Raw genomic sequence first — 24449 nt, 5'->3', positions numbered from 1 at the left:
TTGACAGGATATCAATCCAAAGAGGAAACCTTCACTCAGTAAGTGCCCCTGGAGTGAGATGATGTTAATCACCGGTATATTTTAGGGGAGAACTTTGTGAAGGACTTTCTCAAGTGCTTCTCTCTAACAGTAGTTATCAGACTAGTTTATTGGGAGTATTTCTTCTGGACTGTTTAACTGCTATGGAGGTAGGATCGTATGTGTAAAGACTTCTCTTGCCTAATTTCACAGGTGTTCCACTCAGTTAATGTCCATCCAGTGGTTTGTATCAATTTTCTGTTGCTACAGGGCAATTCCCACAAATTTAGTGGCTTGAAACAAGACTCATTATCTGAAAGTGTGCATGGGTCACGTGCCTGGGCAAGTGCAGCTGGGTCCCTTCCCGGTGCCTCTCAAGGCACAGTCACGGTTCACCAGGTCAGCTTTCCTTTCCGGAGGTAATGGGGAAGAATCTGCTTCTAGGCTGATTCAGAATGCTGATAGAATTGTTGCTTTCCCACACTTGCCACATTGCCCCTCGGTCTCTAAGTCGGTCACTGTGGGTCTAGTCTTCTCATACTTCAGATCTCTTGGACCTCCTCCTCTTCCTCATTTCTCAAATTTTAAAGCTTCGTGTGGTTGCATTGGACCTACTTGGATAATCAAGGACAATCGTGCATTCATTTCCTACAGCTGCTGCAAGAAATGAGCACGGAATGCCTTGGGCTCCGAGGCCCATGACTTTGTCCACTTGTAACCAAGCCTGCTGCCCCCACAGGCTCGTGAAGGTGGGGGTCCATGGTGGGGTGCCACAGCAGGAGGAGCGCCTCTGTGGCCTCCCACTGGCAAGCGGGTGTAGACCTTTCCCGGAGGAGCTCCTGCAGGGTGTCTCACATTGTGCAGTCAACCCAGGAGCACACAGACCACATCCCAGGAGCTGTTGGCTCTGAGGTTCTGCAGGCGAGGGCGTCACAGTAATGGCGAGTGAATGGTGCTTGGCAGCCATCAGCAGGGCTCTCTGAGCTTACTGCCCAATGCAGGGCCCTTCTTTGCTGATAGGAGTCTTTCCTTCCTTTTGCCCCATCCCTGCAGAGAGAAGCACAAGGAGCCCCAGCCACTCCGGAAGTGCCCAAGTCTCTGTTCCACCACTGCCGTCCACCCAGAGAGCTCCCTGATGCTAGTGGTGAGCTCAGAGCCACAGGGCATGTGTGCTGAATCTAGGATGAGAGCCAAAGGGAGGTTCTCAGGCGCCCCCAGGAACGAGGACAGAAAATGCTTGGAATGGCTTGTTTGACTGATCTGAAGCATTTAGTTGGTCCTCAGGGGTGCTACTCATATGGGAGCAAAGGGGGGGGAGGGGAGTAGAAGAAAAAGTGAGGGACAGAAAATATTCTTAACTGTGGGGCTTGTATGTGTGTGTGTGTGTGTGTGTGAGAGAGAGAGAGATGCAGTAGAAAAATCGGCTTACTAAAACTGAGCGATATATGTGTGCTTTAATGAAAGATACTTATGTCTGCACTCAACGGGCTTTGAGGTGCACCAGAAAATAAAGTGATAGGTGGATAATCATATGGTAAAAAAAAAATACTGCAAAACTTTAACAATGATAGAATCTAGGTGTCGAGTTTAGGCTTTCTTGTACAATCCTTTCAACTTTTCTGGATGTTTGAAATTCTTCATTAAAAAAGTGTTAGGGACTCACTGTAAGAAACAGACATGGAGTAAGCCTCAGGGCTGCCTCCTTTTGGACCCACTTTCTGCAGCTGTCTGGGAGTTTCTGGTGGGTTATTTTAAAGCAGGGCTTGTGACTCTGCTGACTTTTGAAGATCACAGGTGACTTTATATTCTCTGTGGGAGGAGTTCCATCTCACCAAAGTCCCTGCAGGGCGTCAGAGGGAGGGCTCCTTGCAATAATTTAGAAGTAGGAAGTGGTTGGTACCCACCTTTAGTAACAGTGATATTGTCAGCAAAATCATTTTCCTTGCTTGCAACTTGGAAGTTTGGAGACACATTTAGTGGAAACCATCATGCCTCCAACCTCTCCCTACCCCAGACTCAGCCACTAAAAGGCGACCCTCACTCCAAGCCATGAGCAGATGGCCACAGACTTTTCTTTGCTGCCATTAAAACCAGGGTGACCCTATGTCCCAATTTGCCTGGGACAGTCCCATGTGACACCTGCTACCAGCCCTGACCATGTGCCTGCCACTGTGTCAGACACTTGTCTTTGACCATTATGTTAAATCCTGCTAAGGATGCTCCCAGACACAGCTTTATAGTTTCTGTTTGGTGTCCACCAGGGTGGAATCAGGCCAAGCTCACCTCCTAAATGAACATAGATATTTAAGACTGTGAGAGAAGATACTTTGTTCTGTCCCACACCTAGCAGGACAAATTCTTGTCAGTATTCAAGAACATAGAATACCAAATATGCACAATGATTTTTAATGCAAAAACGGTAACATTATAGGCTTGGGTCTCTTAAATTTTTCTATACTTAAAACGTTCCAGGGTTGAAACATGCTTTCTTAAGAAAGGGAGTGATCATTCTACTTAGCTGACATGAATTACCAAAACTGATTACAAAAGAAATAGAAAATTTGAATAGACATATAACAAACAAAGACAACCACTAATTAAATTTCTCACAAAGATCCCAGGTGATCTTTGTGAATTGATGGTTTCATTGATAAATTCTACCTGATATTTTAAAGAAAAGAACAGCAGTCATGCACATCCTTTCGGGAATAGAGACGGAAGTCGCATTTCCCACCTCACTCTGTGGAGTCACTGCATGATACCCACCCAGACAAGGCCATCCCGAAGAGGAATACATGAGCTGCTATCATTCATGAATACAGAGGCAAATATCACTAACAAAATATTAGCAGACCAAATGTAATTACAGAGAAACAGTATTATTACACCATGATTGAGTGAGGTTTATTCCAGGAATGCAAGATTGGTTTAACATCTGGAAATAAATTAATGTAATCACCAAATTAATAAAACAAAGAATATTAAACATATGAACACATTAGTCAAACAGAAAAAACCATTTGACATGATAACACATCTATATATGACAAAAACAATTGCACATCCTGGGGCATGGGGAACACCCTCAATCTGATAAGGAGCACCTAATGAGACTTACCACTTAATTCATTCTGAATACTTTCCCCTAAGATTGGGACAAAAGCAAGAATGTCCACTTCAAACTTCTATTTGACATTTCACTCAAGTTCCAGCCAGTGCAACACAGCAAGAAATATAAATTAAAGATATAGATTTGAAAATGAAACTGTATTTATTTGCAGGAAACATGCTTCTAACAAATCTGTAAAAAAAATCTGGTAGAAATAATAAGACAGCTCAATAAGGTGGTAGGATACAAAATCAATATAAAAACCTCAATTATATTTCTGTATACTGGCAAAGAAGAATCTGAAAATGATATTAAGAAAACTATTCCATTTGCAATAGCTTTGAAAATAATAAAATAATAAAACAAGTGCCAAATGTGTATACTTAAATCTACGAAGTATTGAGAGAGATTGAATGCAATCTAAATAAATGGAAAGATTTAGAATACTCATGGACTGGAGCACAAAATATTGTCATGATAGCAAATTTCCCCTAAATTGATCTACAGACTTACCGTGATCTGTACTGAATTTCCAGCAAGTTTTTTTTTTTTAAGGAAATAACAAGCCAATCCTAAAATATATATAGAAATTCAGAGGACCTAGAGTGACCAAAATAATTTAGAAAAAGAAGCAGCAAATTGGAGGACTTACACAACCTGCCTTAAAAATTTATGATCAAGCTACAGTAATCAGGGCAGTGTGGGACTAGAAGAAGATAGACCATACAGATCAGTGGAACAGAGTAGAAACTCCAGAAATAAAACCTGAGCAGTGGATGTTAAACAGAGGTGCACAGGACAATTCAACGGGGAGAGAAATGAGAGTATTTTTAATAAAGGTGCTGAAACAATTGGATAACTATATGCAAAAAAAGAACTTAATACCCTACTTCACACCATACACAAAAAAAATAACTCAAAATCAATCATAGACCTGAATTTAAGAGTTAAAATATAACACTTTAGGAAGAAAACAGAGTAAGATCTTTGTGACCTTGAGTTAGGCAAAGTTTTCTTTAACATGATACCAAAACACTATTAAGGGAAAAAAATGAAAAATTGGACTCCATAACAAATAAAGCATTTGGTCTTCAAAAGTCACCATTACAAAAATAGAAACTATAAGTCACAGGCTGGAATAAATATCTGCAAACCATGTACTTATATCCAGAATATATAAAGAACTCTCAAAACTTAATAAGGAAAAACAGCCCCAATTTAAAATGGGGAAGAGATTTTAATAAACTTCACCAAACAGGATATATGGATGGCAAATAAACACCTGAAAAGGTGTTTAGCACCACTCACCATTCGGGAAATGCAAATGAAAACCACAGGAAGATAGCACTTCATACCCAGTTAGCATGGCTCGCTCGAAAACGCGAGCAATGCCCAGGGCTGGGCCGATGCAGAGACACCGAAGCCCCGCGTGCCCGCAGTTCAAAGTCACAAGGGAATTTGAAAGTGATGCCACTTTGGAAAGCAGTTTGTCAGGTTCTTAAAAACTTGGATATATTCTTACCATCTGACGCAGCAATCCCACTGCCGGGCTCTTCCTAAAGAGGGACAAGGACACCTGTGCTCGCAGGGCGGGTGTGGGAGGAGGGGAGCTGTCCCTCCGCGAGACCCCTTCCAGGGGCGTGTCTGAGACACGCTTGCTTGATGCTGACTAATAATGGACTGGGTTTTCTGAAAGAATAACCTGAGTATCAACAATTTCTCCTTTCTCTTCATTTTCATTTACGCAGCAAGCAGATGGCGACCAGAGTTCATCTGCACAGAGGTAGGTTGTATGCTTGCTAGAGTTGTTGGATCTGTCTGAAAGTAGGCTGCCTGCTCTTTGTAACTCAAATTACTTTGGAAAGTAATCCATCTCTGATGGGATATTTTAAAACAATGTGTAACATCGTTTCACTTAACATTAACACGTATCCACCACCTTTTTGGCTTACCTTACTTGCGAAAACTGCAATAGTTCTCCACTCCGTCTGTAACTGCTGATACCTGAACCAATACGCGAAGGTCAGTGCTCATTGATTGTGTCAATCAGAGACCATGTGGAGAGCTGAGTCCGAACCTCCTCCTTAGGACGTCTCATAACATCTGGTTTCGCGTTGCTCCCGAGGGCCCCGGAGCGCGGCTCGCACACACACAGGCACACACGAGTTTCCCCACGAAATCAGAGGCAGAAAGTGGCCCGTCGTGAAGGTCACGACCCAGGCTAGGCACCCACTTTAAAACGCGCACATTGAAACTGCAGCTGTGAAAAGTCGTCGAGGGACAAGAAATACGCTCACACTATGGTAGGTGTCTTAGTCCACCAGGGCTGCCGTCACAAAGGGCCGAAAAACAACAGAAGTGTGTGGCCTCACTGTTCTGGAGGCTGGAGCCTGAGCTCAAGGTGTCGGCAGGGTCGTGGGGCCTTGTCAGCCTCTCTCCTTGGCTTGTAGATGGAGGTTTTCTCCTTATGCCTCCTCACATTTCCTATTTTGTCCCTTTCTGGCAAGAATAATTGAAAATCAATGCACCAGGATCGTAAATTTCCATCTCAAATTTTTTTTCAGATTGCCACATCAATGAGTATTCGTTATAGAAAATTTGGAACTTACAAATATTCCCCGTGTACAGGTGAAAGTCTTTCCTTCCCTCCACCCGCCAGTGTCCACTCCTGGCATTTTGACTGGTATCTTTCAAGTCTCCCACATGTAATATTTCCATGTGCATCATGTACATAACATTTTCTTTTATGAAATTATGACCTCATTGTGCACGTTTTTGGGAGCCTGCTTTTAAAACTCCATGTATTGTGGAGTTTGTTCTGTTAAAAGAAGGAAGCATGAATTCACTGTCCCATTTTGAAGGTATATCCTGTTTCTCATTGTGGGGATCTTCTCATTTTCGACGCAGTCTCGCCTTTCTGACGAGAAAGCGGGGAAACTGGACTTGTGGGAAGGGAGCGCGAACGTGTCAGCTTGCAAACCCTCTGGGTGTGGCAGCCGATAACAGACGGGCGGCCGTTCTCTGTGGCAGGAAGCCTTTCTGGGGTGACGAGGAGTTTGTGCCCAGCGGGGCTGACGGGGGCCTGGACGTGCCCACAGCTCTCAGCTCACACCCGCCTCGCAGCCAGGCTCGGCGTCTGGAGACCAGGGCTTGTCTACACCTCTGACACAGCAGTGTGTAAAAGGGTGTAGGTGTTTACAGCGTCAGATGATGCTAATCACAGGCTTATTTTAGAGGAAACTCGGAGTCGGGCTTGCCAAAGCATCGCCGTCTGGGGGTAGCCATCAGACCGTCTCTTTGGCACAATTCCTTTTCGACTGCGTGCCTGTCGGAGAACATCCCACAGGCGGCTCTGCGGAAGTTACCAGATAGGGTGGACTAGAGGGGGAAGGGGCCGCACGCCTGAAGCTTCAGGAGCTGTGCGGGAGCTCCACCCCGCCGGCCCTCGCCGGCCCGTCCTCTGTGGCCGCGCAGCAGGTGAGCCCAAGCGGGGGCTCCAAACGCCTTCCCCATCCACGGGCTCCACGCAGTGAACTGGGGCCCCTGCATCTCGCAGGACAGCAGTCAGTGTGTGGCCGGGGTCGCGTTCATTTTGGGAGGTGCTGGAGAAGAATGCACCTGACAGAATTTGTGTCTTCTCACACGCTGTCACCTCCAGCCGGCAAGTCAGCAATGGAGGGCTGAATCTCTCCGCATCATTCTTCCTCACGTCTCTGAGGCCCCTCAGCGGGCCCTCCTGGGTAATTCCGTGTCATCCCACTGTGGCAGTTGAGGTCCAGGGCACACAGCACCACCCACCACCCCTCCTTGTTTAAAAGTCCCTGCTGCTCCTGCAGCCCCTCCCCTCAGGTGCTTCTCCCCTGCCCTCGCGGGGGTCTCCCAGGGTGCAGCCGACCTGAGGGGCTGCAGAAGAAGGGAAGGCCACGGTAAGGAGCCCGTGGGATGCTGTGGCCTGCGGCTTTCAGCAGCTGTCCGCATTCCCGTTCTTGCTGACGTGTGTCTCCCCTTCCTCCTGCCCCATCCCTCCAGAGTGACGTCCAAGGAGCTCCTGCTGCCGGATACGCCCTCCTTTCAGTTGTCCGCTACCATATACCCAGAGAATTCGTGGCTAACGGTAGGTGAGGGGCTGCCGTGCATGAGCCTCAGATACAGGGGTGAGAGCCAGTGCAGGGTCTAGGCCTCCCCCAAGAACCCAGGGGAGGGCAGGTTTAGCTGGTTTAAAGCGTTTATAATGTTCCCAGGGATGCAGCTCAAACAGGGACAATGGTGGGAGGGGAATACGAGGGAAATAAGGTGGGTGACACAAACATTCTAAACTGTGGGGCATGTGTGTGAGCAGAGAAGCATGATAGAAAAATGGGTGTGACGAACGGAAGCATCACATGTGTGCTTGGGGGATGTGTGTGGATGTCTGCAGCCAGCACTCCAGGAAGCTCCTGGCAGGATCCTGGCCTGTCCCCCAGGGTCTCAGCAATCCACTTACTGTCCCAGCGGAAGGGCTCTCCTGCTCATCTCCCAGATCAACAGGGAGGAGGGACATCCCAGCCCACTCTGTTCATTATGCAGCCTGGACTCAGAGTTCCATGTCGGAGATGCTGGAGGCTGGTCTTCAGTGAGGACTGGCTGTGACTGGCCAAGTCACAGTTTAAACCATGGCCAACACAACACGGCACAAGCCCTCCCTGCCACTCACTCCCATCCAGCCTCCTGCCATACATGGAGACCGGGGTGGTGCTCCGTTCCATCCCATTGGCACCCCACCCCTGCCATCCCTTCTTGGGTGGTGGGTGCCACACAACTTCTTCTGAGCGACAGGAAGGACAGCGCTCAAGCAGCAAAGTCATGATGACAGGACAGGTGTTGACCGTGGGTCCCACCTGGCTGTAGCGTGTGTCCAGGGGAATGTGCTCAAGCCCTCTTCTCTGGTGAATGTGGCTCTTGAGCTCACCTCTAGAATGTGTGGTCGAGCAGTCTCAGGGCCACCTCATTCCCATCCTGTCTCAGGAATCCAAGTCAGCTGTGACCATTCAGTGCCACTCTGCTGGACACTTGTCATCCATCATCACATTTAATCCCTCTGCGGATTATCTGAGACAGATCATCATTCCCACTTTGATGGCTAAGATTAGATAAGGCTGGGCTCACCTCCTAAGTGTGGGCAGAGCTTTGAGATCTCAATGGCTCAAACCCTCCCCACCTCACGCCCAGGAGGACACATTCTCTTCTGCATTCAAAACGGTAAATACCAAATATGCACATAGGGCTTTCTAATGCAACAGTAGAAATAGCATGGGTTTGGGTTTCTTAAACATTTATATACTTAATTCTAAATCGTCCAATGTTGAAAAATGCATTCTCACTTAAGAAAGGTAGTTACCGGGTGCCTGGGTGGCTCAGTCGTTAAGCGTCTGCCTTCGGCCCAGGTCATGATCCCAGGGTCCTGGGATTGAGCCCCGCATCGGGCTCCCTGCTCAGCGGGAAGCCTGCTTCTCCCTCTCCCACTCTCCCTGCTTGTGTTTCCTCTCTCTCGCTATGTCTGTCTCTGTCAAATAAATAAATAAAATCTTAAAAAAAAAAAAGAAAGGTAGTTACCTTTCCAGTCAAATTATATAAATTAGCAGACCTAAATAAATAAAAAAAAATAGAAAATCCCCAACCCCCTGGTGGCTACACTGTTGAATTCTACTGAATTAAAAAATAATAATAACAGCTGTCCACAAGCTCTCAGAAAACAGAGGAGAGGAAACCTGTTCTGTGAAGCCAGTTTGGGAAATTGTCTGGGAAAGCCAGACAACGTCATCACAAAGGAACACCACGAAGCAAGAGCCTTCAGGAAAGTGCAGACAGAAACCACTGACTAAGCATTCACAAACCAAATCTAGCAACACACAGGATTAAATACCATGACTATGTATTGGCCTTATACAAAATATTAACAGTGAAGGACAGTAATAATATAATGATATCAATTCAGAAAAAGGAGTTGCCAGTAAGAAACTCTCATTTATGATAAAAAAATAATATTCTCAACAAATTAGGAATGAATTGAAAAGATCTTCATTCTGACAATGAGCACCTACGAAATACAACAGACTTCCTGGTGGAAGACTGAATACTATCCTTCTTATGACTAGGAACAAGGTAAGGATGTCCATACTCACTACTTTTATTTAACATTGTACTAAAGTTCTAGCCAGTGAAATAAAACAAGAAAAAGGAATAAAGAATAGAAAGTTAAACTGTATTGATCACAGACAACATGGTTCTAAAACAAAAAAACAAAACAAAGCAAAAAACTTTGCAAGAAGCAGCTAAAGAGCTCTCCAATAAGCTTTTCTTAAATAAATGTCACATCAGTTATTTATTTTTTTAAGAATTTTATTTTTTATTATTTTTTTTAAGATTTTTTATTTATTTATTTGAGAGAGAGAGAATGAGAGACAGAGAGCATGAGAGGGGGGAGGGTCAGAGGGAGAAGCAGACTCCCCACCAAGCAGGGAGCCCGATGTGGGAATGAATCCCGGGACCCCAGGATCCTGACCCGAGCTGAAGGCAGTCGCTTAACCAACTGAGCCACCCAGGCACCCTATAATAACATTTTTTTAAATGCTTACGATATAATGAGTGGGGAAAAGCAATATAAAATTACATTTATGGCAAATTAGCAATTGTATAAAATAAAAACAAATCCTATAAATGGGGAAATAAAGATTGATGGGAAATGCATTAGGATGAAGGAACTCTGGGTAAGTTTTAGTTTTCTTTTCTCTATTTTCCAAAGTGTTAAGCATATTCACATGATTCTTAGAGTAAAAATATATGAAATAATATTTTAAATTATTTTAATATTTAAAAAGAAGGAAAAGAAAAAATGGTGCATTGGACTTCATCAAAATTTAGGGTTAGATTTGAACAAACTTATGTGAAACGATGCTCAGCATCGTCCAAGATGTGGGAAAGCAAGTTGCACCACAAGACGAGGGTCCTGCCGTCCACTAGAATGGGGCGACCCAATGGAGGTGCTGTCAGGGCTGGTCAGTACTCGTCAACAGAGTCGCGTCCGTCGCCGCGGGCACAGACTGTGGCTTAAGTGACAAACCCAGGATCTCCCGATCTGGAGGCTGGAAGCCTGAGATCCAGGTGTTGTCAAGGTTGGATTCTTCTGAGGCCTCTCTCCTCAGGCCCCCTCGTCCTTGCATGGCCCTTCCTCTGTGCACCTCCGTCCCCGCCGCCGCCCCGCACACAGACCCGCCACCAAGGTCAGGGCCACCTGGTGACCTCACTTGACATGCGCCCTCTGTATGGCCCTCATGGCCGATGCAGGCACACTCGGGGTGCCCCGGGGGTCGGGGCGCCAGCCGTGAAGCAGGAGGGCACAGAGAGAGGCAGGGGCGCAGGGCAGGGAGGGAGGTGCTCTCCGGCACAGACCCCTGCCCTGGACCCAACGTGAGCTAATAATGGACTTGGATTTTAAGCATAAGCTCCACGTCAACCACCCCTTCGGTTCTCATGCTATGAATTATCACTTACACCCTCGCAGGACACAGGCAGCACACTGACGTCATCTGCACTGGGGTAAGTTTGCGAGTGTCCCGGACTGTTTCCTCCGTCTGAAAAATAGCCGTGGACTCGTCCGACCGCCATTCCCAAGGGAAGGAGTGGGATGGAGTATCTCACAGTGCTGTGGCCGTGGGTCAGAAGGCGGAACGGTTTCCCTGACATCACAGACAGGGTGGCCTCTGCAGTGGCTCATCACACTGGCGTTCCTTGGGAAGTCAGAGTAACGCTTCTGGGCGTCGTCCCCAGGGATGTGAGCTCATGCCAAGTGTGAGTGGTGCTCATTCATCCTCCTCCCGCGAGCGCTCGTGAGTGCAGCAGCGTTGGGCTGAGTCGGGCTCACCCTTTTGCCCTCAGTCGTCCTGGGGCTGCAGTCGGCGCCCCCATGGTGCCCGCTCTGCCCGCAGCCGCGCACACAGGCCCCCCCAGGAACACACGGCCTTTCCACCCTCCCTGCCGTGGGGCCAGAAAGTGGCCCCGGACAGACCGTGGCCCGGTTTCAAGCACACGTTTTAAAGAGTAAGATCAGGTGCGGGGGAACGTACGGACTTCTGTCCCCATGACAAACCTGCACAGCCTCGACAGGCCACCTTCTCCTGGAATACTGAGTAGCAGGAGAGATTCACGGCGCCAGCGTTAACAAGCTCTGGGTCTCTTCGGCACCATTCCCCCAAGCACACACTGAGCACGGGCTCCCTTTGTCCTTAAGAGGACAATTCTGTGAAACATTTTCGTAGGTGGTTTGTAGATATTGTGTCCTTCTTCCAGTGCCATTGAATGTAATTTAAAAATAAAATTAAAAAGGACAGGGCATTTACTTGAATCTCACCCACCAAACACACAGACACATAGGCCCCTCTCCGGCCCCTGCCCCCTCCCTGCCTGGCCCCCACCTGCTGAGCAGGGTGTGGGAGAGGCTGCTCCGGCCCCCCAGGGAAGCACCCTGTCCCTTCCTCTCTGCTCTTCCACAGCCCTTGGCGGCCACGGCCCTGGCCCAGGCTCCTGGGGGGGCCTCTGCTGGGACCATGAAGGTGATGGTGCTGATGGCGGAGTCAGATGGCCATGCTGGGGATGCGGACAGGGATGCGGACAGGATATTGGAGGGGATGGGAAGGAGGCTGTTCTCTTGCTCCGGAGAGACACCCACACATGGTGCTTGTGTGAACTGGTCCAGGTTCCGCTGGGTGTCCCTGAGACCTCCAGACTGGTAAGGACGCCTGGCGTCATCCTGCACCGAGCTGGCTTCCTTCGTTCCAACCCAGCAGCCCTGGGTCACGGGGCAACTAAAACACTATTAGTCCTTTTTTGTTGCAGAAAATATTTCTGTGGTAACCTAACAGTTTGGATCCAGGTGACCAGTTGGCACTTTAGACACCCCCCACCCCCTGCTCCCTGGGCCTCACCTGCAGGAGCAGGTGGAGTCTCAGGCCTGGAGCCGGGCCAGGGGAGAACACACCCACCCAGGGCCTCGGTGGGTGCTCATCACGGGCACGTGTTAGTGGGGAACTCGGTAGAACTTCATGGGGCGTCTCTTCCTGATGGTCAGACAGACTTACTGGTCTGTTCATCTGCTGGGGATGTTCAGTTCGCTGACTGTATAGAAATCAGCCAGACAGAATGAATATATGAATAAGGAGGATCTATCCCACAGATGAAGCTACTTCTGTCTGGCTTTAAAGGCGTCTCACGCGGCCAAAGTCCAGCAGGTGGTTTGCTTTAATGTTCTGCTGTGGTGGAGGCGCAGGGTCCTTCCCACAGGGGCCCCTGCTTGCCTCTTCCGCAGGACTTGCCCCGGGCACTCAAACAGCTCCCAGCCGCTGCCTGTTCCGCTGCCGCAGACAAGAGGGGCCCCAGCAGGGAGACGTCCTGCAGGGTCCCCGTGCACTCACTGACACAGTGAGGGCCTCCTTGGTAACGTCTTTCTCCTTCCCATCCCGCTCTAGCAGACCCAGGAGGAAGGTGCGCCTGTCGCGGTCTGAGTCCTCAAGCGTGAGGTCCACCGCCTCCGCCAGCCCAGAGAGCACCCTGTCGCTGCAGGTGAGCCCAGGATTGCTGACGACCGAGCCCAGATGCAGGGGTGAGAGCCTGGGTCCCCCCAAAGCTGGGGTTGCCATTGTATTCTGGATGCTTGTTGCACTCGCGCTCAGCGCTTCTTGGGCGCCAGGGGTGCTGCTCAAAGGGCAGCAAAGGTGTGTGTGGAGTAGGAGGAAACGTGAAGGGCAGATCACACTCCTGACGTGGGGCCCGTGCGTGCGGGATGGAGGCAGATGGAGTCCCCACGCGGTGTCCCTAAGCCAAGCCTCGTATGCGCGCTCGAGGGACGCATGCTGGTACGATAGAGGATATAGGGCCGGACGCTCGCTGCGGTGGACTCCCAGGGGTGGTGTTTCAGAGGTGTTCTTTGTGTGATCCTTTCAACTTTCTGTGTGTTTGAGCTTGTCGTAGCCCATGCTGGGGAATAGCTCCGCAGGAAGCAGAAGGGGAGTGAAGATGGGGTGTGTGTAACTGATGGTCACCAGAGCGTGTGAGCATGTGTGGGAGCCACATGTGGGCCGGAGCGAGGAAGCCTGCTAAGAAGGGCTGGCGGCCCCAGGACTGGGTGTGGGCGGCCTGCGTGGGGCAGCAGCAGGTCAGGGAGGCGCCGTGTGGTGCTGGCCCTGCCAGCAGGTGAGTACAGACCCTGGCAGGGCAGGGCTGCTGGGAACACGGCTCCCCAGGTGCTCCCTTCCAGAGTGACCCATGGGACTGCCCACCACCCCCAGCCAGTGGGGCCCAAGGCTCAGGACAATGCTCTTGAGCCCTTGGCTTTGAGCTTGGAGAGCCCCCTCCCTCCCAACTAAGGAGACTCAGACCCCGGCCCTCAGATGGCCATGCACGGTCACTGAGCCCACACCCCAGACCAGCCTGGGGCCTCCTCCCCACTGTAGGCTCTGTCCAGAACCCGCATCTGATCCTGATTCCCTGTGCACCCGGCTTCCCGCCAGGCCCACCTCTCTGTGGGTGACCCCAACGCCTGTAGCTCTCAGCCAAGTGGTTAGAAAAGAATGGGCCCCATAAGGGGCACTTGGACTTTGGGTCCATTCTGGTGTGGAGATGTTACTGGTCCCACACCCCAGAGGAAGTTTCTTAAACCCCACTGAGTCCCTGGGTCTCCACAAGGACACTCGCTGCGGTAGACTCCCAGGGGTGGTGTTTCAGAGGAGGTTAGGGCGTAGGGCTGTCACTTCCCAGAGCAGGATGTGCGAGGACTCAGTGAGGGGTTGTGAGCACTTCTGCCCAGCATCAGGCTCAGACTGGTGCTCAGTAAATGCTAGCCCCCCGCCCCAACACCTTGTTTTAGGCCTTGGTGCACATTAATCATAATCCTTGTCTGGGACACAGACTCATCATTGATCTATGCAAACCCTGCTTTCTAAATTTACTCCATATTTATTTTATTTTTGGTGTCAGAGGAAGCACCAACAACCCAAGAAAAGTCAGGGTCCTGATGAGGTCTACATCTGCATATGCGGCCCTAGTCACTCTCTTTGTTCTTGTGTTTTCCTTTTACTTCCGAGTTTCAGATCATACCTATTCCTAAAAAATACATACATGCAATTCATTGGTTACTCTTTATTTCACAGAAAGGACACAGTGTATATGTGATGTTTGGAATTTGGGGGAATCACCTTTTCACTTACTACGTAATGGTCAAGTTGGCTGTGCCCTGTCTCGTGCTGCTGAGTCCCTTTGCCTTCCTTCTGTGACTCTTTCTTCCCGCCCCACACTCACTCGTCCCCTCTGCTGTGGGCGCGCAGGGTGGACGCCCCTGTGCAGGTCTCTGTAACGAGCAGCAGCTCCGCAAGATAAGGCCAGACTCCTTTCTAAAGGGGGTGCGCAGTCTGCACTCCCACAGAAGTGTATATGAAACCCTGTTGGTCCATATCCTCCCCCACACCTGGGGCCACAAACCCAGTGGTGTGGGCTGGTGGCTTCCTGTCCCTCCCAGAATTACCCCCGTGACTGACGATGCTGGACGTGCACTAACCATGTAAGTTTCCTCCTATGGGAAGTGCTTGCTCTTGTCCTTGGTCCATTTTCCTGTCATGCTCTTTCTCTCTTTCTGCTTTTCTTTTTTTTTTTTTTTTAAGATTTTATTTATTTGAGAGAGAGAATGAGTGAGAGAGAGAGCACATGAGAGGGGGGAGGGTCAGAGGGAGAAGCAGACCCCCCGCTGAGCAGGGAGCCCGATGCGGGACTCGATCCCGGGACTCCAGGATCATGACCTGAGCCAAAGGCAGTCGCTTAACCAGCTGAGCCACCCAGGCGTCCCTCTTTCTGCTTTTCTTACAGATTTATTTGAATTCTTTATATATTCTTGATGCAAACCACTCGTTAGTTGGGTGAATTACGGGTAGGCTGTCACAGAGCAACTTGACTCCGTGCTTCGTTTAACCTGACGTTTGATGAGCCTGAGCCGTACCTTTCAATATACTCACACTTATACATATTTTACGATAATGCTTCTTGGTCTCGATTCATCTTTAACCCAAGCATCTAAAAGAGAGTCATCTGTACTTTCTACTACAAGTTTTCAACATTGAATTTTGAGAGTTGAGCTCTGTGTGGTTCACTGGCGGGTTTGGTGTGAGGGACCGATCCAGCGTCACCCCTCCCCTGGGGGTTTCTGTTGTCCCAGCTGCAGTCACAAAACACCGAATGGCCCCTCTTTTCCCCACTGATCTGTTTTCTGTATGCCTCATATGTTTTTAATTCCACAATACTTTCACTACTGCTTTTTTTGTATTTAGCTGAATTTGCATACTGTGCTGTTTTTATTCCCTTCTTCTTTCCTTCTTATATTTTTTAGTTATCTTCTTACTGGTTACCTTGGGGATTATAATTAACATCTTTAACTTATAAGAGTCTATGTTGAATAATACCAACTTAATTTCAATACCCTACAAATACTCTGCTCCTATACATCTCCATCCCTCTTCTTTTATACTCTTAATGTCACAGATTACATCTTTACACATTGTGTGCCTATTAGGAAAGATTTATAATTATTGTCTTATGAATAAGTCTTTTAAATTGCATGGAGAAGAAGAGGACCTACAAACCCCAAGTATAACAACCCTGGCTTATATATTAACCCGTGCGGTTATCTTTACCAGTTCTTTATTTCTTCTACTGTGTAAAGCCTCCATTTTAGCCCCAAAAGCTCCGTTTAGTATTTCTTATAGGGAAGGTCTGTTGGTCATGAATTCTCTCAGCTTTTGTTTACCTAAGAATGTCTTAATTTCTCCTGTATCCTCAAAAGACGGTTTTGTTGGATTTAGAATTCTTGGTTGGCAGATTTTATTTTCCTTACAGGACGTTAAATGTGCCCTCAGGCTTCCATGATTTCTGATGAGAAATCAGCTGTTGATCTTACCGAGGCTCCTTCTATAGGATTAACCACTTCTCTTTCGCTGCTTTCAGAATCCTTTCTGGGGTTCTGAAAAATCTAGCAGTGCTGTGGCTGCTCGGTGTGGACATCTGCGTTTATCTTGCTTGGAGTCAGTTGAGCATCTTGGATGCGTAGATCCATACCTCCATCACATTTGGGAAGCATGTAGCCAGTGTTTCTTCAGTTATTTTTCTCTCTGCCCCTCTCTTCTCCTTCTGGGCCTCAGGTCCACCAGGTGCTGTTCATGTTCCTTCATTCCATTTTCTCCCTGGTCCCCAGACTGGAAAATTTCAGTTGTCTTCGAGCTCACTGATCCTTCCTTCTCCTGCTCAAATGTGGTGAGCTCTACTAGTGAATGTTTAATTTCACAGTTTTCAGTGGTAGAATTTCTGTGTGGTTCCTTTTTGTAATTCCTATCTCTTTATTGATATTCTTTATGTTTATTCAGTATTTTCCTGATTTCCTTTAGTTCTTCACCTTGGCTCATTGAGCATATTTAAGACAACTGATTTAATGTCTTAAATGTCTGGGCTTCTGGGAAATTCTGTCAAATTCTTTTTCTCCTTTGAATGGGCCACATTGTCTTATTTCTTTGTATGTTTTATAATTTTTTGTTGAGAACTGGGTATTCTGAGTATTATAATGTGGTAAGTCTGGACATCAGATTCTCCCACTGCTCAGGGATTGTAGGTTTTTGAACTATCAGATTGTGACTCTTCCAAACTGCTTTTGCAAAGTATGTATTTCCTGTTGTGAAGTTTCTCTGACTATCTGTGTGGTCAGCCAGTGATTTCCTTAAATGTCTGGCTGCAAATAAGAGGAATAAATGTTCCAATCGATGGCCCTGAAGGAGCTACTGCTGCCATGGTGGCCAGGACAAGAGAGCACCTGTGCCGGCCCCTCAGTGCATGACCAGACCCAACCAAAAGGCACAACGCCCACGTTTTGGAGTACGGAGTTCCCGCTGCCTGCCCAAGCGTTAGCTGCTCCAGGAATGAGGGCTGTTCTCCAGCAGCCACAGGACTGAGGGTGGGTGGTCACTGGCTTGCACGCATGGCTCGCTCAGGAGGGACAGGTAGCATCCCTTCCCTGGTGCTGCACATTGTCACTGTGTCTGGTCCAGTTCCAGAATCTGTAACAGTCGATCCCGGTGGCTCTCCTCAGCATAGTGGCTCCTTCCGAGGAGGACTGATCTCTCATGCTTCCTGCTCCAGCACTTTGTTCTCAGGTGAAGGATGCTGATGCACACACCGGCACAATTGTCACCACCCTCCCCACAAATCTCTACCCCACAGCCCTCCACCACTCCACTGCCAAGCTCTGTGTTGTTTTTGCTTTCATTCTAAACCAGTAGTGTGCCTCCCTGTATTTTCAGTAATACCTTGATCTCCTTTGCTTCCTGAGCCCCATCCCCTGCTCTACTGGGATTGCTGCCCACTCTGCGGCCACCTTTGGTGGACGCCCTGCTGTCACCCTTGGGCTGGGAAGTTTGACGGCAGCGGTCGCCCGTCTGGCTGCGGCGCCCCCAGGTACCCACCAGAGCCCAGAGCCCTCTCTGATGGATCCCCTGGGGGCCTCCCCATCCCGACAGCATGCTCCTCAAACCTCGGCTTTCTGTAGCCTGTTGCCATTCGCTTCCTCTTCTTCAGGGGATGGTCGTCCCTCATCAACAAGGACTTGCCTTTTGTTTCTTATAAAGTTATATCTTTACTCATTCATGCATCAGTTTGTATCTTGACTGTACTTCTCAAGGGCTGGCTCGGGGAGGCACACTCCAGATTTAGAAGTCTCCCAGAAGCACTTGTACTTGGAGGTCTTTCAAAACCTTCAAGGGAAAATTGTGCACAGCCACAGTGTCTGGTCCCTGCTGCACGCAGCCCTGAGTTAGAATGAGCGTCGTCCCTGGCCCTTTGGCAAGCACCGTGCTCCCCCCTCCTACCTGCCAGCCCACGTGGATGGGATAATAAGTCACCTGTTGGCTGGCCTGGCAGCACCAGGGCAAGGAATAAGCCTCCTGCTTTCAGGAGGTGGAGTGAAGACACTCGGGGCTCCTGGGTAGCCAGGACTTACCACCAGCAAGCAGAGGTGTGCGGTGAAGGCGCCCAGCAGGGGTGGCCTATGCTGTGTCCTTGTTGCCCCTTCCTCATGCTGGGGGTCCAAATGGGCCCCTCGGCCCCTGTGAGACGCTCCCACTCATTAGGCAAAGCACTACTTGTCTCCATCGTGATGCGCATGCAGAGGGAGAAGCCGACCCCCCCCCAGTGCACTCCTGTCAGCAGCCCCACACAGAAGTGAGTGCTCTGAACTCAGGCGGTGGGTGATTGCCTGCGTCCAGCTCGTGGGGGCAGAGCCGGGTTTGTGTGCCCCCTTTGGCAGGGCAACAACTCTTGCATCCATATTCCCTGCTACTTCTCTCTGCAGGTTTCAAAGGATCAACAGCAAGAAGCAAGGCAACCTCCGAGAGGGGACGGTACAGTATCTCACAGTCTGGGTGTTGAGATCTACTCAAGCTTGATGCTCTAGAGTTAAATATTTTCTATGGAAAAAAAAAAGAGGGAGAAATCACCAGTGGAGGGTCAAGGGCTGGGACACTGTGTTCTCAGTGGCACAGAGGACAAGCTTGAGCTCACGCAGAGCGTCTGCAGACGGCGCCTGGCGTCCCCATGCTTGCCCGCCCCTGCTGTGTGTGCCACAGGCAGCAGGTCCGCGAGGGGGGGCCGGACACCTGGCGGATGCGTCAGCTGGCAGAGCATCTGCAGAGCTGGCATCCTCCTGTGTGGCCACCAGTCCGAGCCGTGGCCCCGAAGAGCGGTGGTGGCCGACCTACTAACGGGGGCGCAGAGCAAGGGCCACAGTGAGTCTGAGTAACGACCAGAGCCTGACGTGCTCTGTGGGAGCTCGGGCTCGGCCGCCCGTGCGCTGTCTGCCCAGTGATGGCGTTGTTCGCACGCGGGATCCTTGCGGGCTGCTTCCGACGTGGTGTCCTCTCATCTAAGAAGACTTTCACCACAGTAATGCCTCCCGTCAGAGCACGCAGCGCCTGAGTACGTTCACCTTTTCAACACGCCCTTGGTGAGGAATCAGCGGCTCCTATTTCTAGAAAAGGAGGCTGAGAAGGGTGAGTTTGATTTCTATGTGATTCCAGAGAGGACTCAAGTTGGATTTTAAGGATCATAAACTAAAAACAACTGTTGTAAGTGACGGGGGGTCTGAGCCTCAGGTCCAGTCACATGGCAGCTTGGCTCCCAGGTGGGCTGACACCATGGGGGTGTGTGTGTGCATGCCGTGGGTGCTCATGGATTGCTGAGAAGCTGGGGATCCTCAGGCCAGGGACAGAGGCAAAGACAAACCCAAAGAAAACCCCATGGGCATGGCTTCCCCTGGTGAACTCGATTTTCACAGCTTTCCAGGAGGGAGAGAGAGGACCAAGCTCAGAGCACAGCCAGAATGGGAGGCCAAGAACTTGTCCCATAAAACTGGGACCCCAGATGGCTATACCCGCATTGTGGTGGCAAACCAGAAGGAACCCCGTTCTCCACTCCCACGGGACGCAAGAAAAATCAGCCCCATCTCAAACCTGGCGAAGGGCCCACTCTGCACCAAGGGGCTCTGCTCGCCTGCCTCGGGTGTTCATGGTGAAAGGGCCGAGAAAATCTCTGCCAACAGCTTGGAAGGACAGACTATCCCCAAACTCCTCAGGCTGAGGATTAACTTGGAGCGATTCTGGACTGGTCATCACAGGTGCCAGGAGGAGCGAGGAAGAACTGAGCCATTCTCATCCCACACGGCTGCGCCCTCAGGAAAGCCAAGGCCACGGCAGAGACAGACACACGAGGGCATCCGGCTCGCAGGCCAAACGCAAAGTAACTGGGCTTATTGTTTTGGGAAACAAAAGGCAAAGTGAAAAACATCTGAAGAGAACAGAAAACTGTTGTTTAATTTATGAGCGTATCTGAAAAAGAACCAAATAAAACTTAGGGCTGCAGAAAACGTCACGGAGGCTCAACAGTCCACTGATGGGTTTAGCAGCATGTCATCGGTCAGCTGGAACCTGTGAGCTTGAAATCAGAGCTGGGGAGTCACCTGGCACACGAAGGCAGCTGCAGAATGTGGAGGACCGTGAGCAAGGTGGGGCTGGGGTCCCGGGGAGAGGAGGGGGAGGTGTTTGCAGAGATGAGGCTGAGAACCCTACAGATTCTCGGAGTCTGATGAGTCCAGGAATGGCAAATAAGATTCTAGATACGTCGTAAGTCAACCAGCAACCACCAGAGAGAGACAAAGAAAATGCGTATTTTTAAATATCTGGTGATACAAGACAGAGTCCCTTCCAGGGAATATTGATTACCTTCACTCATCCCAATGGAAGCCTTCAGGATGGTGGGGCACCCAGCCCAGGGCTCTCTTCTTGGCTGATGTACATCTTAGGCTGAAGGCGAAGCAGGCATTTCTACATCAGTAAGGAATCCTGGGGAATGAAAATGGGCCATTTTCAAGAGCGTTTTTAAAAGTGAGGTCCCGGGCGCCTGGGTGGCTCAGTTGGTTAAGCGACTGCCTTCAGCTCAGGTCATGATCCTGGAGTCCCGGGATCGAGTCCCACATCGGGCTCCCTGCTCAGCAGGGAGTCTGCTTCTCCCTCTGACCCTCCTCCCTCTCATGCTCTCTGTCTCTCATTCTCTCCCTCGCAAATAAATAAAATCTTAAAAAAAAAAAAAAAATTAAAAAAAAAAAAAATAAAAGTGAGGTCCCTAGGAATAAATCGAACAAAAGACATGCAAGACTTGCAGAGAAAAGGATAAAACTTGGAACACTTTGAGGAACCCTAAGGAATGCAGACAGACCCCACTTGCAGAGTGGGCACTGTGGTGCCGAGACGCCAGGCTCCCAGGTAGGCCAGTGCCGGACTCCAGCGGCAGACACTGCTTCTGAAATGTGTATGGGATTGCAAAGCGTCAAGAATAGCCAAGAACCCGAAGAAGAAGGGCAGTTCAGGATGGCTAGCCATGCGGCTTCTCTAAAGCTTGCTGGTTAAAGACAGCATGGCACCTGTGCGGAGATCACCGCGGAGCCGCCGTGGAGGCTTCTGATGCCGCGAGCACGTCCACGCGCACATGAACACTAAGCTTCTGGCAGAAGCTGGCTGATGAGCGGGGGTGCGTAGGTTTTGATAAATGCTGCTGGGAAGTTCGGTGCCACGCGGGAAAAACACTAATGAAATTAGAGCCCTACCTCATACTATTCGCACAAATTAATCTCACGTGGACTAAAGACGTATGTGTGAAGCTGTAAAAACTGGAAGGTACTACTGGGTAATATCTTTATGTCCTCCTGGTATCTGAGGATTTGGTCAGTAGGATTTTCTTAAAGGCACTAGCCACATAGGAAGGTAGACGTAAATTAGACCACACCGAAATGAAGGACTTCTGGATACATCAGAGAGGGTGCCATCAGAAAGGGAAGAGTCACACCCAAAACTGGAAACGTGTTTGTAAGTTATGTCCAAAACTGACAAAGGACTAGTATCCAGAATATATAAAGAACTATGACCCCGTAAGAAAACAAATGACCAGCGATGAATGGGCACTTCACAGAAGAGGGGACCCAGAAGCCAGCAAACAGGAAAAGTGCTCAACTGTCCCGGTCATCAGGGAAATGCGACTGAAAGCCACACGAGGTGGCGAGATGTTCCGTCACGGGAGCAGGGACTGGCGAGGGTGGGCCTGGACGTGCACGCGGCGGGTGGGCTGGCCCAGCATGGTGCCCTGCAGAGTGCAGCTGTGGGAGCCCCCACAGCCCCGTTCTGGGCGCAGATCTGGAAAAAGGCCTGCCCGCGGCACTGGGAGTCCCAAGCATTGCTGGGCCGCTGAGATGCCCAGCACGGGAGGCCCCCCGCCCCGGGGACGCCCCCACGAGGCAGCAATGGGACGAATGCAGGCATGTGTCAGGGGAGCACCCAGCACCTGTGGGAACTGAGGGTCCCGGGACACACAGGAACCCCTGGCCCTGGGGGTCCTCATCTCATCATTCTTGTGAACGTACATCCGTGTGCTCCCCACCCTCCTGCAGGTGGGATATCGCTCATGGAAAAGACCCTGTGTGGGCATTCGCATCCCTTTCTCAGCTCTGGCAGCCGCTCACCGCGGGGCAGGGGTGAGCGGGAGGGAGCCTCGCTGGGGAGGAGGGTTCTCGCCGCCCCGCTCTGCAGGGCTCTGTGTGCGGGTGTCCTGTGCAGGGCCAGCCGCCCTCCCGGCCAAAGGTCAGGACTCACGGCTCCAGGAACCCCGCCTTGGCCTTCCTGGCGAGGGGCCGACCCTGCACCCCTGCACCTAGGGCCGGGCGGGCCCTCTGCTCGCCTGCCGCGGCGTTCATGGTGGCTTATCCTCTGCTCTGCAGGAGCCAAGGCGCCCACGCCGGAGCCGCCCTCCTTCAGGATCCCGTCTTGGGAGTCGGACCTGGAGAACCTCATGCCCCCCTACCGGCTGCCGTGCAGCCACCAGAATGTACAGTCCGGGGAGGGCGCCCGCTCCGGGGGCCGGCAGAGCCCGGCTGGGGCGCCCGCCTCCTCCGGCAGCGAGCCACGAGGGGAGCAGGCCGTCCAGGGCCCGTGCCGTCTCCAGGACGGCCAGCCTCCAGGGGCGACACCGGAGGTGGCTCAGGCCAGCGTCGCTCCGTTCGGCCAGGCTGAGGGCCCGCCTGCGGCGCGGGGAGAGACCGGGGTCTGCCTGTGTCCCCCCGGGGAAGCCCGTGAGCCCGACGCCTGATGGCCTGGAGGGGCTCACCGCTGTGCTCAGAGGGCAGCGCGTCCTCGAAGGTCCCGGGCTGTCCCTCCTCCTGCACAGACCAGGGGTGCCCGGCGGCCTGTTCCTGCGGAGGGCAGCCCGGGCTCTGGCTGCGGAAGGTCGGGCCAAGGAAGGGAACCGAGCGCCTCCTCGGATCCCGGCCACGCGGAAGCCTTCCCTGAAACCTGCATCTCGCTCAGCGTGGAAGCCGTGTTGTCACGGCTCGGAGTTTCCCGAACACGCCCACACATTGTGCCAGGACTCAGGGCCCGGGGTGCTGTTTTCACTTGTGTCGATGAGCAATGGTAACTATTAGGGACTTAAGCAGCTTTTAAGGAAATTCTTCAGAATTTCTTAGGAAGTTGTATTACAGGAAATAATAGAAATTAATTTTATTGGCAATAAACTTTAAATCAGTCTTGGTAAATTTTATATTTTTGGGCTTCAGGTGGTCTTTTGGGGGGCTGGTGAGGATTCGTGGCCGAGCCCCTCCACCCCCCCAACCTGAGCCATCTGGCGCTGGGCCCTCAAGGCCAGTGTGAATGAGGCCCGGGTCTGGGCCTGCAGAACCGGCTCCCAAGCCTGCCCGCAGGTGGGAGAAGCCCCAGCCCACCCCCCGCCACCCCCAGCTCCCAGGCTTGTGGGGCGCTAGCCTGAGTTAGGCCTGCCGTGGGCGGTGACCCTCCGTGGGCCCAGTGGTGGCCACCTGTTTCTCTGAGCGCTTTGCTGTGGCTCCAGTCTGAACCCGTGGGCCCCACGCCGCACCGCCGCGGGCAGGCTTCCTGGAGGAGGTGTGCTCTGGCCCAGGCTCCTTTACCTTCCGTGCCTCGGTTCCCCCGACAGGCACCCTGTGATAAGTCAGCCTGCCCACCTGTGCGGTCTCACCTCGGGCGGCCACATGCTGTGTCAGCTGACACGCAGGAAGCCCCCCGCCTGCGCCCCCCCATCACGCACGCCCTCACCTGCTGACCTCCCACCCCATCCTGCAGTCATCATTTCCACCTTCCCTCCTGATAGGCCATGTTTGCCCTTGGAGGACCCCCGGGAGACCCCCTCCAGGTGGGCCAGCCCCTCCTGAAGGAACCCCCTTCCCTGCTTCTTTATCCCCTGCCCTGCCTCCAAGCCTCCGGAAACCTGCTCCCCCTGATTACTTGAAACGGTCGTGGCCCCCACAGGGCAGTTGCCCTGACCTTGTGTCCTGAGAGCCTCCAAGTCCACACAAGCTCATGGGACCGTGGAACCCAGCACTTGCGCGACCCAACCTCAACCTTCAGAGAAGATGATCCTCTAGCTTCTGCAGGGGAGGTTGTCTCTGCCTCCCACCCAAACTCATAAACCAGAAGACTCTCCAACAGAGAGCAGGTTCAGAAGCTAACCACCTGCAAGGTTTTGACGAGGACGCCCGGGAGCTGAGTGCTGTGGACACAGCCTGGGGGCCACCTGAGTCCCGACCGTGGAGTCAGTCCCAGGGGTATGATGCAAAGGAGAGGGTTCTGGCTTTATGGTGAAGTTTTCACCACAAAACAATTACTGCTTTCCTAAAAATGTAATTTCATTG

At 51.1% G+C, this 24449-nt stretch overlaps 1 protein-coding gene across 1 annotated transcript in view; it reads left to right on the top strand.

Annotated features, from left to right (window-relative positions):
• Positions 1 to 23318, top strand: part of LOC118526916 (uncharacterized) — a 43724-nt gene extending 20406 nt beyond the window's left edge. Inside the window, exons 9-14 of the mRNA XM_078066531.1 lie at positions 1072 to 1162; positions 4876 to 4910; positions 7157 to 7241; positions 10668 to 10702; positions 12631 to 12721; positions 22506 to 23318. Of these exons, the coding sequence (XP_077922657.1) occupies positions 1072 to 1162; positions 4876 to 4910; positions 7157 to 7241; positions 10668 to 10702; positions 12631 to 12721; positions 22506 to 23207 (1039 nt within the window). The 3' untranslated portion in view covers positions 23208 to 23318. The remainder of the gene's footprint in view (positions 1 to 1071; positions 1163 to 4875; positions 4911 to 7156; positions 7242 to 10667; positions 10703 to 12630; positions 12722 to 22505) is intronic.
• The last annotated feature ends 1131 nt before the right edge of the window (positions 23319 to 24449 follow it).

This window comes from Halichoerus grypus, chromosome 2 (assembly GCF_964656455.1).
Source record: "Halichoerus grypus chromosome 2, mHalGry1.hap1.1, whole genome shotgun sequence".
In the NCBI taxonomy this organism is placed as follows: Eukaryota; Metazoa; Chordata; class Mammalia; order Carnivora; family Phocidae; genus Halichoerus; species Halichoerus grypus.
Note: the sequence above shows the minus strand (reverse complement) of the source record. Positions and strands in the feature narration are given on the sequence as shown.